At 41.7% G+C, this 14,309-nt stretch overlaps 1 protein-coding gene across 1 annotated transcript; it reads left to right on the top strand.

Moving 5' to 3' along the window:
- Positions 1-9,645: 9,645 nt before the first annotated feature.
- Positions 9,646-14,262, top strand: LOC107304707 (plasma membrane ATPase-like). Its single transcript, XM_040526635.1, has 12 exons — positions 9,646-9,780; positions 10,224-10,343; positions 10,455-11,579; positions 11,706-11,955; positions 12,055-12,219; positions 12,315-12,553; positions 12,641-12,673; positions 12,770-12,851; positions 12,933-13,093; positions 13,180-13,350; positions 13,455-13,637; positions 13,734-14,262. The coding sequence occupies exons 1-12, from the start codon at positions 9,706-9,708 to the stop codon at positions 14,004-14,006; spliced, it is 2,877 nt and encodes a 958-aa protein (XP_040382569.1). The 5' UTR covers positions 9,646-9,705; the 3' UTR covers positions 14,007-14,262.
- Positions 14,263-14,309: the final 47 nt, after the last annotated feature.

Genomic DNA, 14,309 nt, shown 5'->3' with positions numbered 1-14,309 from the left:
GACAGCGCGGCGATGCCCCTGTCACCGCAAGGATGACCTGTCCCCTCTCTGTTGTCGTCGCATTAAATGCGACGGACAGTTGTGGAGAAGCAAGGGCAGCTGCCCCATTTAGACTGTTGGGTCCGAATGAGTGCTGGCCCTAAGGTCTAGACGCTGACCGATAGGACTGGGTAGGAAAGGGGCGGCCACCCCTCTACCAGCTTTTAGACTGATGGGACTGGGCAAGGACAGCATGGCTGCCCACTACACCTTCCCTTTGACGAATGGGACTGGATTGGATCCGAGTGACATCAACCAGATCGCCACAGCGTTGACCAAGCATGATGATAGGCTATAAGCCGTAGCGTAATGATAGTCTATGCTTTGGTAGTTGGTAAGATCATGGCGTTTATGGTGTCCCCTTACTACTATAAACGGAGGCTCTGCCCCACTGTTAGAAAAGGAGTGCCAGAAGAAGACATAGGATAACTTTCCCACAGACGCCTGTACGCATTTACTCAGATAGTGCTCAAGCAACATGAGTAGGGTATTACGCCTCCCGGTGACATGAACCTATATAATTCCTTTTGCGTTTTCTGTCGATCGGGGTGTTTTCATGGACCTAACTCTGCACCCCTGTGCTGAACACAAAAGAGGGTTCAGTGAATTCCCGCTCGAGGAGCTCGGACTCTGACACAAGTCATTATTATTGTGATTTTAGTGTAGATTATTTTGATTGTTGTGAGCAAATATATTTCTACATATAAATATTTTATTTATGTATAAAGTTTATGAATAGAAATATTTTATTTGTGTTTAAATTTGATGGATACCTAAATGTGCTAGCTACAAATACATTTATTTTTGTCTTTTAGTTGCCGATACAATTTTGATACACTTTACTTTTCCCAACTCAACGCGTAATTTTTTTTAAAAATTTATTTTAATTTTCATAATAAAAATTGACTTGACCCGATGCAACACGGTAGCATCAACTATAACATTTTTATTTTGTGAAAAACATTCACATAGAAAAAATAATATAATGTTATAATATTAATTAACATGTCACTGGTATAAAGAATAACAAAATAAGCATTCAGTAACAGAATGTCCAATAAAATCTAGCCAATTAATTGAACATATTATTTAGAATTATTGATACACTTAAAGGATATTTCGTGCGCCACTTACTATGTTGGTTTCACATTTATTCTCTTTGTATACCAGTAGATTAAACAATTAATATCTCTTTAGCTCATAGCCATCCTACATATTTATTTATTTATAAATTAGAATATTATGCACTATTATAAAAAAAATCAATGGAATATTATGGGGCATAAATTACATTATGTAATATACATACACACTCTCATATACACATGTTCAGTTTGACACGCAGGGATTTGTAATACGCCCTCTGGTTTTTTACGGTACCATTGAACTTTGGATCTAAATATAGACCCAAAAGTCGATGGCCTCAAATAGATAAATTGCATCATAAATAAATTAAATATCATTATATATATATATATATAGTGAGAGATATTATGTAAATTAGTATATACTTTCATATTGGCAAAAAGGTTATAGCATACGTTGTTTCTGACATGGTGGTATTTGTAGTACTCTCCAGGGATTTTTTATGACACCATTAAATTTTGGATATATGTACTACCATCATATTTTTCAGAGTTTTAATGTAAATACACATCTATCCTACGGTGCATAAACTCCCATAGTGCACAAACTTATTTTACTTATTAGATAAATCCAATGGCTCAAATCATATACATCAGGTGGAACGTCCACATTCAATCAATCTTCCTTCTTTTATGGGTTCCCTAAATCATACATACATTTCATTAAACCATCCTTCTATTTACCGGCTCCTAAAATCACGCACACTTTTTATCTATCCTCCGTGCATCAAATTTAATGCATTAAATCTCGGTCAAATATAATTTAAAATTCAACTAGAGTTCAAGCCAATCCAAGTCAAGATTGATACAAGCCGATTCAGATTACGAGTTTCAATTTTTTTTATCCCATAGGTACAGTGATGACTGCACCGGTTAGTGGAATAGTGGGTGTTGCATATGTTTGAAACATTTTTTGTGCAGTTGTCAAAGTACAAAATATGGCAACACTAATAACTACGGAAAACACTAATTTACACGTATAACGTGCTTTTACATTGTCATCGTGAAACTTATGTTTAATATAAGGTGGCAATAATCAGGATTTCCAACCACGGTTACTGCTGCGGTAACCGCAGCCACCGCTTGGGCTCGGTTTCAGTAATCGCCGACGTTTAAATTCCAGGTAAATTCATAAAAATAAAATAAAATTTGGAAACAAAAATATATGTATAGACTATAATTTGTAGTGAAGTTTGGTAAAAAAAAGTATAAAAATAATAAATTTATGAATGATTAAAAATTTATTAGTGAAAAAAGAGGGGAAAAGGAAATTTGTAATAGTTTATTAGGTAAAAATTATTTGCAGGCACATATAAATTTGACATGAGAATGGTATTTTTGATGAGATTAATTTGTAGATATGTAAGTATATGTTTGTACGTTGTCCGGTTAGATTATTATGAAAAATGTTATTACTTCATAGTTATGGATAGCTTTCTATATCAATTAATTTAGGTAACATCTCTAACTTTGGCGTGCATACAAAATAATATAAACTGTAAACACAGGGAAAAAATGAATACTCAAAATTATATGAAAAATAAAATAAAACAATATAAATTGACGAAAAAAATACTTTAATAAACACTCGTGAGAGACAATCTACTGTACATGCAAGTACGACAGGACCGAACATCCGTCTGATCTTTGCGTGTATGCATGTACATTCTCCTCTTGCATGCATAAAAACAAAAGCAGATAGGGGGTAATTATTTGCATGTTTTATGAAAAAAGCCGAACGGTATATTTATAAACTATAAATAATATATGAATAAAATTTTTATACGTGTAATATTCTTAGCGATTAAAAGTCCAAGCTCAAAATAAACTATGGTAAAAAAAAATCCTAAAATCAACTTTAAATTTAAGGTTAAAAATTTAAATTTTGGCTTATAAGCCGAGTGGAAGCGAAAAGATGAGACGAATATTTTCTCCGTCAACACAACACGATCGATGGATTCTTGTCTCCAATGACAAAAAAGGGATACAATCAAATCCAAGAAACATCATATGTAGAAAAAGGAAGAGACGAATATATATCAAATCAAAGGGCAGGGATGTGAGCTAAGAATAAAGCATGGATGATACTTGGATCGCAGTTGGAGCATATCCATGGACAGTAGGGTCTCTTTTCATGCCCTGCAAGCTTTGATATATATGTTGCAATTAGCAAACAACCCATGATCCAGCTACATCTATAGTAGGAGCAGCATGTCCTAAACATGCTTTTGGTCCAAGCTTAATGGTAGGAGCAAGCACTCACGTTTTCCCAAATTAATTTATATATATGTTCAAATCAATTACCATTTATCTTCAAATTCCAATTGATTAAGCTCGTTTTAATTCCGAAATTGGATCGAATTCCTTGCTTGCTAAGTTGGACTTGATCGAGCTGGAGGTATCACATTGCATGCAGTCGTATACTCCAAGTGCGTCATGTCGTATATGTACCTTTTTTCTTTTTTTTGATAGAGAGAGGGTATATATGCGTGCATGATGCATAGCTTGAGGTGAGGTTAACCGTAGGATGGCGTGGATACCTGTCCATTTAAATAAGAAACGGTGTTGCGTGTTTTATCTAGTCCATCTGTATAGTTAGAACTCAGTAGCTAGCTCTAAATTAATTAAGCTTAACATATAAATATGACATATTATTCGGAATGAATTCTAATCCTCCGAGGGGTTGTTCACTCTATGGTACCTTTTACTTCTAAATATAATGCAAATAGTTACAAAAAAGTATGAAAAAATTATAATGTAGAGTATAGTAACATCCATTACTCCACAAAAAATCAAATTCAAATTCGATATATATACACATTGAGAAACAAAAAGATATTCAGGTGTGTGTACTGTGCCACTACTATTCCTACGCTGAATTTATTTTTTTTTTATCTCAATAGATGTGTTGAGTTTAGACCTAAGAAATATGTATATATTTTGTATAAGTGTTGTCATTTTTTAAGGTTTTTTTTATAATTCTTTGGATGGTTTTTGAACGGAGCTTTTTTCCTATGCTCCTATGCTTGAGGAGGTACTATGAGGTGTCATTCTTTTCTATATAAAATTTGGTACCTTCTAGTACCTAAGGTATCAAGAGATACTAAATTTTATATAGGAAACAGTAGTACCTCTTGGTGATAGTGAAATTGCTCTTTTAAACAAATGAAGCGACATGATCCTTTACTTCACTTTCACATTATTTCAAAATATATCTATCCATCATTTCAATAATATTTAGAATATGCATTTATCCATGCATTCTTTTATAACAGGTAGGTTGTTATTAAAAATAAATTTTTAAAATAAGTTTTAAAAATAAATTATTTGTCGAGTCAGGAATAGTAAATTATGATCAAGATATAATTGAATTGGGAAGTATGTGTTGCATCGGAAAGCTGATAATTGAGAACATTAAATTTTGTTCAACATCGTAAACAAATTAAATAAGATAAGTGGTATTTCAACTATAAAGTAAGCTGAGGCACACTAAACCCTATTAAGTAATTTGCAACAAAGTTATCTGAATACTACTCCTTTTGATTTTCTATGGTGGGCTGAAATTAATCCGAATTGGACATAAATTTAGGTTCTGTTGAGGAGAAGTAGGGATGAAAACGGATCGGATACGGACGGAAACTAGTTTTATCATATTTTTTTTCATATTTTTTTTCGGAATCGGAAACTCCGGATACGAAAATAGAATCGAATATTGTTGAATACAGATACGGAGCGAATGCCAATCGGAACGAATACGGTAACGAATAATTACCAAAGTATAAAAACCCCTCAAACCGAGCTTCTAAAATCAACGAAGAGATATAGCTTATTATTTATCTAAAACAATAGCTATACAACTGACTTCCAATGAAGCACATTATGAAAAACCATCATAACCATATCTCAATCACACGCACCTAGAAAATTGACACACATCAAATAGATAATCACAAGTCAACCAGACTAAAAAATTAAAGAAAAGTGCCCAAATTTATCGTAAGTATATGTTTGCCACGCAGGACAAACCAGCCGTCAGTCCCGTCACCAACCACCGTGCGCCCCTTGCCCCCGGCCGAGACGGCCTCCGGACCCGACCTCGCCGCTCGCTGCCTGCCTTGGCTGCCTGCAGGTAGCTGGCCAGCTGCTGCTTCGCCTGCATGAGGCCATACCATACGTGCCAGGCCTGAAGCGAGAGAAACCGAAGGAGGAGCGAAACAAACCGGATATCCGGTAAAAAAAACCGGATAGTTTCGATCGTTTCCGTTATCAGTTGGATAAAAGTACTACCGTATCCGATCAAAAATATCTGAATTCGAATCTGAATCCGAGAATATCCGAAAAAATCCGAACCAAAGCTATCCGAATTTAAAAACAGGTCCGGAACTCGGAAACTATCCGTACCACTTTCATCCCTAAGGAGAAACATCTAGTTGGTTTTTTTTTTAAAAAAAAGTGGAATCATAGCGCTATTGTCATTTTATTTTTAAAAACGAAATCGTAGGGGTATTACTATTGTATTTTTATTGTTAATTGTATTATTACATAGATTGGATTTTTTTAGAAAAAAAAGTAAAGTAAATTACCTTTCACACATAACTGATTCGAGCGCTTAGCGCTGCAACAAAAAAGAAAGTAAATGGTCGGTGTTGTGTGCTTGCGTGGGTTCAAACCGAATACTTCTGGTACGAGAGACCAGAGCATCTTATCCTTCGATTCAGCGTGACTCGGAACAAATAGTTACACAGTCATGCTAAACGGACGACGGAACCCTTAAAAATTGGGAGATGGAGAGGTTATGTTCATGACGATCTTAGTATGATTGTGTCCGGTTGGGACCTGTTTTGATCATTACGTACCATATATAATTATATAGTACACGGATTGATGTGCATTAGTTAATATTAAATGGGTTTTTTAAAAAAAGCCCATAGCATGCAATCTTTATAGATCTTTCGTCTTAATGTAAGAGCTCCTATCAAAATATATTATTAGTATACGTATTAGTATATGTATACGTTGACGTCAAAATACGATCCGACAACGTGTCACACATGAAGGTCTGTGAGTCACTTTTTATAACGCTCCAGTGCAGGAACTAAATTCTTAGAAGGTGCGCGGGCATGTCAGTTAGTTTGATCCTGCAACTGGCAAGATATAAACAGTAAAACAAACCGATCGGCTATCGAGCCGATGGGTAACTGAGAAACCAGCCGATCGGACGTTGACGTAGCAGCGCTTAGCTGATCGGCTAACCGATTGGCTGTTGAAAGGTTGGATTGGCTGAGAATCCGATACATGTAAACTCGAGTAGTTAAATAAACAGGGAAATCCTTTGTTACGATCGGTTAAAACCAACTTGCATGTAATACTCATAAGTCGATGCAACATAAAATGATTATCAATCTAAGTAAATCCAACCGATTGGTATAAAAATAATACAGTTAGGCAATTGACTTACTCTACTGATGTAAATATGACAAGCATGTAGACCGACAAAGATCATCGGCTATAAACAACTGACAAACGATCAAGATATATAAAATATCTAGCTCAAATTGCTAAGAATAATCATGGAAGATCGGACCAAACCGAGACAGTTCAAGATTGCGTCTCGCAATGTCAGGATAGATACTAAACACATCTAGATTGTTTTCAAGCCAATGAGTAATAACTTATCGGCTGGTACTTCGATAAAACAATGAGCAAAATACATTGATATGATATAAACCATCTGATAAACACAATCTACTAGATCGGACCGAACCGAGACAATATTAGATTGAATATGTCAAATAGCAAATATCAAATCGCCCAAATTGGTCGACCCAAAATTAACTCAAGACACGAATGTGACCTAAGCTGAAACTGATAGGATAATTAGCAACCGCACAACCAAATTAGAAGATCGGACTGAACCGAGACAGTTCTAATCTAGCCGATACGGTTACCTTGGCCGGCGGAACGTAGGTCTTACCCCTCCACCGAAGATCGATACGATGTAGCCCCACGTCAGGTGCCAAGTTTCACTGGAGTTAGAAACCTCGGGAAGGAGGCTGGCGATACGCCAAAAATAATTGATCTATACTACGTGGATATAGATGATTTACAATGACTTTGGGCATATATACTTATACCCTTGGATGGATAGTAGTCCATGTCGAACATGACACATGACTCCTAATAGATAAAAAGAAATAACAAACGAGTCCTATTTGGACTCTAACTCTAATCCGTATTGGATACGACACGGTTTCTAATAAATAAAAGAAAACAAATAAGTTCTAATCGGACTCTAACTCCCTTAAAGATAAAGAAAAATCCTTAACTAACTCTAATTAGTAGATAAATTTATACCGTCATGTCTTGGTCTTTACGATTTCTTCTTAAATTTGGTCTCTTCCAAATAAAATCTTCATCGGCTGATTACATCTTTCCTTAACCGAATTTACTAAGAAATTTTACCAAATTTTGGTGTTACATGGAGTGAGAAGCCGTTACGATTGTATCTGGCCGTCAGGCGTTACTCCTTAGAGATTGGGACGCTGGTTCTGTTAACAATCTTAAATTATGATTTGTATCCAACGGGGAGCTTGTTTTCATCATTAATTACGTACGGTATATGCACGGATGACGGATCAATTTGCATAAAATATTAAGAGAAAATCTACTCCATACCATTAAGTTGGTATCGATTCATCGATCTGCCATTGACTTTATCCGGTTCTAAGATATACCCTCAGTTAACAGTTTTCTCTACAATATATCCTTGGATCCTATGCATTTCTAATAAATATCCAAAATACCCTTTAGACATACAAGATTGACTATTAATTAATCATGTTAGAAGATCGAGAAAATTATAAAAAATTTTGTCTAGCATCCTAACAAATCATTATAGTTTGTGGGTATCTTTTAAGATCGAGAAAATATTTTTCCAAAAAATAAAATACGAAAAATAATCTTAAAAGATATTCAGAAACTATAATGATTTGTTACGATGCTAGGAAATTTTTTTATAATTTTCTTGATCTTCTAACATGATAAATCTATAGTCAATCTTGTATGTCTAAAGAGTATTTTGAACATTTATTACAAATGCATAGGATCAAGAATATATTATAGAGAAAACTACTAACTGAGGATATATCTTAGAACTCGACAAAGTCAATGACAGATTGTTGAATCGATGCAAACTCAATGGTATGGACTAGATTTTCTCTATATTTTACCGCTCATCTTATTTAGATTTTTATCTAAATATGAAAACTATAAGTCATGCTTAAAGTTTATATAGTTATAAATCAAATCATAAAAAAATTAGTTAACTATTACATAATTTTTTGAATAAGACAAAAATAATCAAATATACACCTAAAAGTAAACGGCGTCAAATTAAAAAAACAACATGAGTATACGTAAAAACTCACTATCGAAAATATGTAAATATATATGCGTATATGTTAACAGAGATTGATTAATATGGTATCAGCATCCAGTAGAGATATATATCAGTAAGAGTGAATTAATAACTCGACAGGAGTTTAGATCGACTCACCTCAGTGAGCTATACATCATCTCGAGTTTCTGGGCAACATGTAGCGAGATAAAATTAACTTTAAAATCAACCTTATAATGCGTTCGCGGATGACGTCACGTAGGCCCACTCAGGTGAGGCTAGCCCTAAGCTCGCGCTTAGCCCACTCGGGCGAGGTGAATGACGGCATGCTGCCCACTCGATTGACAGAAAATTTCTTGCAGAATTGTTAGTCCTTTTATAATATTGTAGAAGAAATATAAATTCTTAATATAATTATGGCTACCGTAATATATGTTAATTACGATGAACTCCTATCTAATTAACAAACAAATCCACCTCTATTTGAATGTCGTGGGATCTAGGTTAGCTTTATAAATAATTTACCGATTACCAAACTGTGAAATTTTAGCGGAAACCAGCGCTCTTTAATTGGCCTTCTAAACTATATACAGGGCTATAAATAAAATATTTATGTTTGTAAAATTTATACATAAATAAAATATTTATATGTGAAAATATTTTTCTCGTCAACTTTGTACAATAATCAAAATAATCTACCAACAAATCACAATAATAATGATTATTCATTTAGGTGACAAAATTTTGATGTTAAAACTTACAGTACATTGTCTTGACATATCTAGTGATTAAAAATTACAACAACGCTGTAAATTTGATATTAAATGCAGGGCAAAAGAAAAAAGATGCTCGGTCCGCAGCAGAAAAGATGAAAAATCATGCTCTGCTCGAAAACGAGACTTCAAAAGCACACAGCCGATCCGTTTGCCGTGAGAGGCCGTCACATAGACGAGAGACAGGCTGTCCGACTATAAACGAACGAGTCGGAGTCGGGCAGCACCGGTCTACCCCTATATTAAAGGAAGCTCTTTTCTTCAATCTCAACCCGGCCGGTCGTCTGTTGCTGCCGTCTGCTTCTGCTTCTGCGGCGGCTGCGACCCCGGTGCCCGCGCGAGCGAGTTGGAGATGGCGATGGCGATGGCGATGGCGACGGCGACGGCGAATGGGCTCGAGCAGATCAGGGACGAGGCCATTAATTTGGTGAGGACGATGCACTGTTGCTGCTGGTGCAAGTTGATCGTATTGTTTGCAAATGGAGTTTATTTTTGGCGAGTTATGTTTTTTTCTCTTAATTTGTTTTTGAATTTTTCTGGGTTTTTGAATGCATGCAGTATTTTGTTTTCTAGTTTTCTTTTTCCTAGTTGGAAGCATGCAATCGCTGAGAAAAAGGTATATCGAATCTGATTGCTTCAAGGATTTAATCTCCTCTCGCTCATGTGATCGACAACAAAAGGAAATCCCTCCTTTTTTTTGTTCTTTTTTTATTCACGAGGGAATTAGCATGTACCCAACCATCTAACTAATGATAACGATAATCATCACTGATTAGTTGCCTATGTTGCAAAGATTTTTTTTATTAACCAACTTCTTAATCTATGTTTATTATTGCTTTTCAATAGTTAAGTAATCGTTTTCCATGGCAGGAGAACATCCCGTTGGCCGATGTGTTCGAGCTTCTCAAATGCACCGAGAAAGGTCTCACCACCGACGAGGGCAACCAGCGCGCCGCCGTCTTCGGCCCCAACAAACTCGAGGAGAAAAAAGTCCGTCTTTTCTTTCCTTTTTTTCTTATTTTTTTTGGTGTTGATTTGATTTTTGGTGTTGAGTTGGATGATCTTTGGAGTGGTGTAACAATAGCGGTGGTGGTGTAACAGGAGAGTAGGATACTGAAGTTTCTGGGGTTCATGTGGAACCCGCTGTCGTGGGTGATGGAAGTGGCGGCGATCATGGCGATCGCGCTGGCGAACGGCGGCAACCGGCCGCCGGACTGGCAGGACTTCGTCGGGATCGTGGTGCTGCTGCTGCTCAACTCGAGCATATCGTACTTCGAGGAGAGCAACGCCGGCAGCGCCGCCGAGGCGCTCATGGCGAACCTGGCTCCCAAGACGAAGGTTCTGCGCGACGGGAGGTGGGTGGAGGAGGAGGCCGCCATCCTCGTCCCCGGCGACATAATCAGCATTAAGCTCGGCGACATCGTGCCGGCCGACGCGCGCCTCCTCCAGGGCGACTCGCTTAAGGTGGACCAGTCGGCGCTCACCGGCGAGTCGCTGCCGGTGGCCAAGTGCCCCGGCGAGAGCGTCTACTCGGGGTCGACGTGCAAGCAGGGCGAGATCAACGCCGTCGTCATCGCCACCGGCGTGCACACCTTCTTTGGGAAGGCGGCGCACCTCGTCGACAGCACCAACCAGGTCGGCCACTTCCAGAAGGTGCTCCGCGCCATCGGCAACTTCTGCATCGCCGCCATTGCCATCGGGATGGTCATCGAGGTGATCGTCATGTACCCCATCCAGCACCGCCTCTACCGCGATGGCATAGACAACCTGCTCGTCCTCCTCATCGGCGGCATCCCCATCGCGATGCCCACCGTGCTGTCGGTCACCATGGCGATCGGGTCGCACCGCCTGTCCAAGCAGGGTGCCATAACCAAGCGCATGACGGCGATCGAGGAGATGGCTGCCATGACCGTGCTCTGCAGCGACAAGACCGGCACCCTCACCCTGAACAAGCTCAGCGTCGACAAGGACTTCATCGAGGTGTTCGCCGATGGCGTGGGCAAGGAAGACGTGATCCTCCTCGCCGCCAGGGCGTCGCGCGTCGAGAACCAGGACGCTATCGATACCGCCATGGTCGGCATGCTCGGCGACCCCAAGGACGCCCGCCGCGGCATCGAGGAGGTCCACTTCCTCCCCTTCAACCCCGTCGACAAGCGCACCGCCCTCACGTACATCAAAGTCGACGACGGCACATGGCACCGCGTCAGCAAGGGAGCCCCCGAGCAGGCAAGCATCCATGGATTCGATTTGATCTCACCTGTTGCTTCGTCCTGCTTGCTTGCATCTCCGCCATGGCTGTAGGCTCCAGCTCTCACTTCCTTTTATTTTTTCCATGGCGGCGTTGTCGTGCAGATTCTGTCGCTGTGCAACTGCAGCGACGACATCAAGAAGAGGGCGCACGTGGTGATCGTCAAGTACGCCGACCGCGGCCTCCGGTCGCTCGCTGTCGCGAGGCAAGAGGTGCCAGAGAAGAACAAGGAGAGCCCCGGCGGGAAGTGGGAGTTCGTCGGGCTGCTGCCGCTGTTTGACCCGCCGCGGCACGACAGCGCCGAGACCATCAAGCGTGCGCTCCACCTCGGCGTCAACGTCAAGATGATCACTGGTAAAAGCTCACTCACTCTGGTTCTTTTGGTCGAACACATGGTCCGCAGTTCACGTTGTTCATGGCGAGATATATAAGCGTTTGCCGTTGGTGGTGCAGGTGACCAGCTCGCCATCGCCAAGGAGACCGGGAGGAGGCTCGGCATGGGAAGCAACATGTACCCCTCGTCGGCGCTTCTCAGCCATGACATGGATGACTCCATCGCCTCCGTCCCCATCAACGAGCTCATCGAGAAGGCCGACGGCTTCGCCGGCGTCTTCCCAGGCATGTGTTCTCACGGCCATGGCTGGCTGGCTTCAAAATTCCATGGAGGTTCTTGGTGTGAACTTGTCGCCGCCAATGTCGTTGTGTGGTTGCAGAGCACAAGTACGAGATCGTGAAGAAGCTTCAGGAGATGAAGCACATCTGCGGGATGACCGGCGACGGCGTCAACGACGCGCCGGCGCTGAAGAGGGCGGACATCGGGATCGCCGTCGCCGACGCCACCGACGCCGCCAGGAGCGCCTCCGACATCGTGCTCACCGAGCCGGGTCTCAGCGTCATCATCAGCGCCGTGCTCACAAGCCGTGCCATCTTCCAACGAATGAAGAACTACACGGTAATCACCATGGCCTGCATTTGAAGAATTTTCCATCACAATCAGAAACTCTTTTTACTGATGGTCACATTTGTTCATGGTTTGCAGATTTACGCGGTTTCGATCACCATCCGTATCGTGGTAAGTTAAATTGATTGTTTGTCGTTGTCGATTCTTCAAGAATCATGCCATGAACACTTTGTCTGAGAAATATATATCTCTGTTACAAATGTGCAGCTTGGGTTCATGCTCATCGCGCTGATCTGGAAGTTCGACTTCTCACCGTTCATGATCCTGATCATCGCCATTCTTAACGACGGTGAGCTCCGATTCTTGGAACAGAATTGAACAAGCTCAAGTGCTTTAAACTGACTATGGTGCACTGACGACGATGATGCAGGAACAATCATGACAATCGCCAAGGACAGAGTGAAGCCGTCGCCGCAGCCGGACAGCTGGAAGCTGCCGGAGATCTTCATCACCGGCATCGTCTACGGCACCTACCTTGCCGTCATGACGGTCGTCTTCTTCTGGGCCATGAGGAGCACCGACTTCTTCACCGTACACCTCCTGCTGCTGCTGCTGTCGATCATCAAAGATGCAATTTTTTTTCCAGCACTGATGGATGGATCAATGTGTGTGTGCAGAACACGTTCCATGTGAAGCCGTTGCTGGAGAAGGATGAGATGATGTCGGCGCTGTACCTGCAGGTGAGCATCATCAGTCAGGCGCTCATCTTCGTGACGAGGTCGCGCAGCTGGTGCTTCGTGGAGCGCCCGGGGATGCTTCTGTGCGTCGCCTTCGCCATCGCGCAGATCGTAAGCAAAGCCCCCTCGTCCTCCTTGCGTCTCCTCGTCGTCGGCGGGCTCTCCTCGCGCCGCCGATGGACAGGTCCGCTGATCGATCGCCATTGTTGCTGCAGGTGGCGACGTGCTTGACGGTGTACCTCGACCTGGGATTCGCGCACATGAGGGGCATCGGGTGGCGGTGGGCCGGCGTGATCTGGCTCTACAGCGTCGTCACCTTCATCCCCCTCGACTGGTTCAAGTTCGCCGTCCGCTACGCCCTCAGCGGCCGCGCCTGGGACACCCTCATCGAGCGCAAGGTATCTATTTCTTTTCCGGCCAGCCAGCCAGCCAGCCATGGCGCGCCGCCGTACGCCGCCGCCATGAACTCTAACATTGTGGGTGCACGCGCGCAGGTGGCGTTCACGAGCAAGAAGGACTACGGGAGAGGGGAGAGGGAGGCGCAGTGGGCGACGGCGCAGAGGACGCTGCACGGGCTGAAGACGCCGGAGGTGGAAGACCTGGTGAACGAGCGGAGGAGCTACAGGGAGCTGTCGGAGCTCGCCGAGCAGGCCAAGCGGCGCGCCGACGTGGCCAGGCTGCGCGAGCACGGCACGCTCAAGGGCCAGGTGGAGTCCACCGTCCGGCTCAAGGGCCTCGACATGCACAACGTCCAGCACCACGTCTGACTCGTCGGAGAAGAAGCAGCTCCTTGGGGGTGCTCTGTAATTTTTTTTTCTTCTTTTTTTAGGTTAGGGGTTTGTTTTGAGGTCTGGACAGGATTGATATATATACTGTTTGAGTTTGCCTTTAATTTGGGGTTTTGCTTGAATTATCACTTGGCATTACATCGATGTACTTCATTAATTTTATCTCTAATTGTTTGCAAATAACAGTTCAGTCGTCACAGTGGTTTTGTTTGGTTTGTTACATGCCAAAATATAGTTAATGCCAAAATGCCAAATCGTGGACAAGTTTTTGTTAATGCCACT

Source organism: Oryza brachyantha, chromosome 8 (genome assembly GCF_000231095.2).
Source record: "Oryza brachyantha chromosome 8, ObraRS2, whole genome shotgun sequence".
NCBI lineage: Eukaryota > Viridiplantae > Streptophyta > Magnoliopsida > Poales > Poaceae > Oryza > Oryza brachyantha.
Note: the sequence above shows the minus strand (reverse complement) of the source record. Positions and strands in the feature narration are given on the sequence as shown.

Bases quoted from the DNA above. Each gene is read 5' to 3' on its own strand.
- LOC107304707 (XM_040526635.1), top strand. From the start codon at position 9,706: ATGGCGATGGCGATGGCGATGGCGACGGCGACGGCGAATGGGCTCGAG. The intron at 12,852-12,932 runs GTGAGCTCCGAT...ACGATGATGCAG, and splicing joins CATCGCCATTCTTAACGACG to GAACAATCATGACAATCGCC. The intron at 13,351-13,454 runs GTAAGCAAAGCC...TTGTTGCTGCAG, and splicing joins CCTTCGCCATCGCGCAGATC to GTGGCGACGTGCTTGACGGT.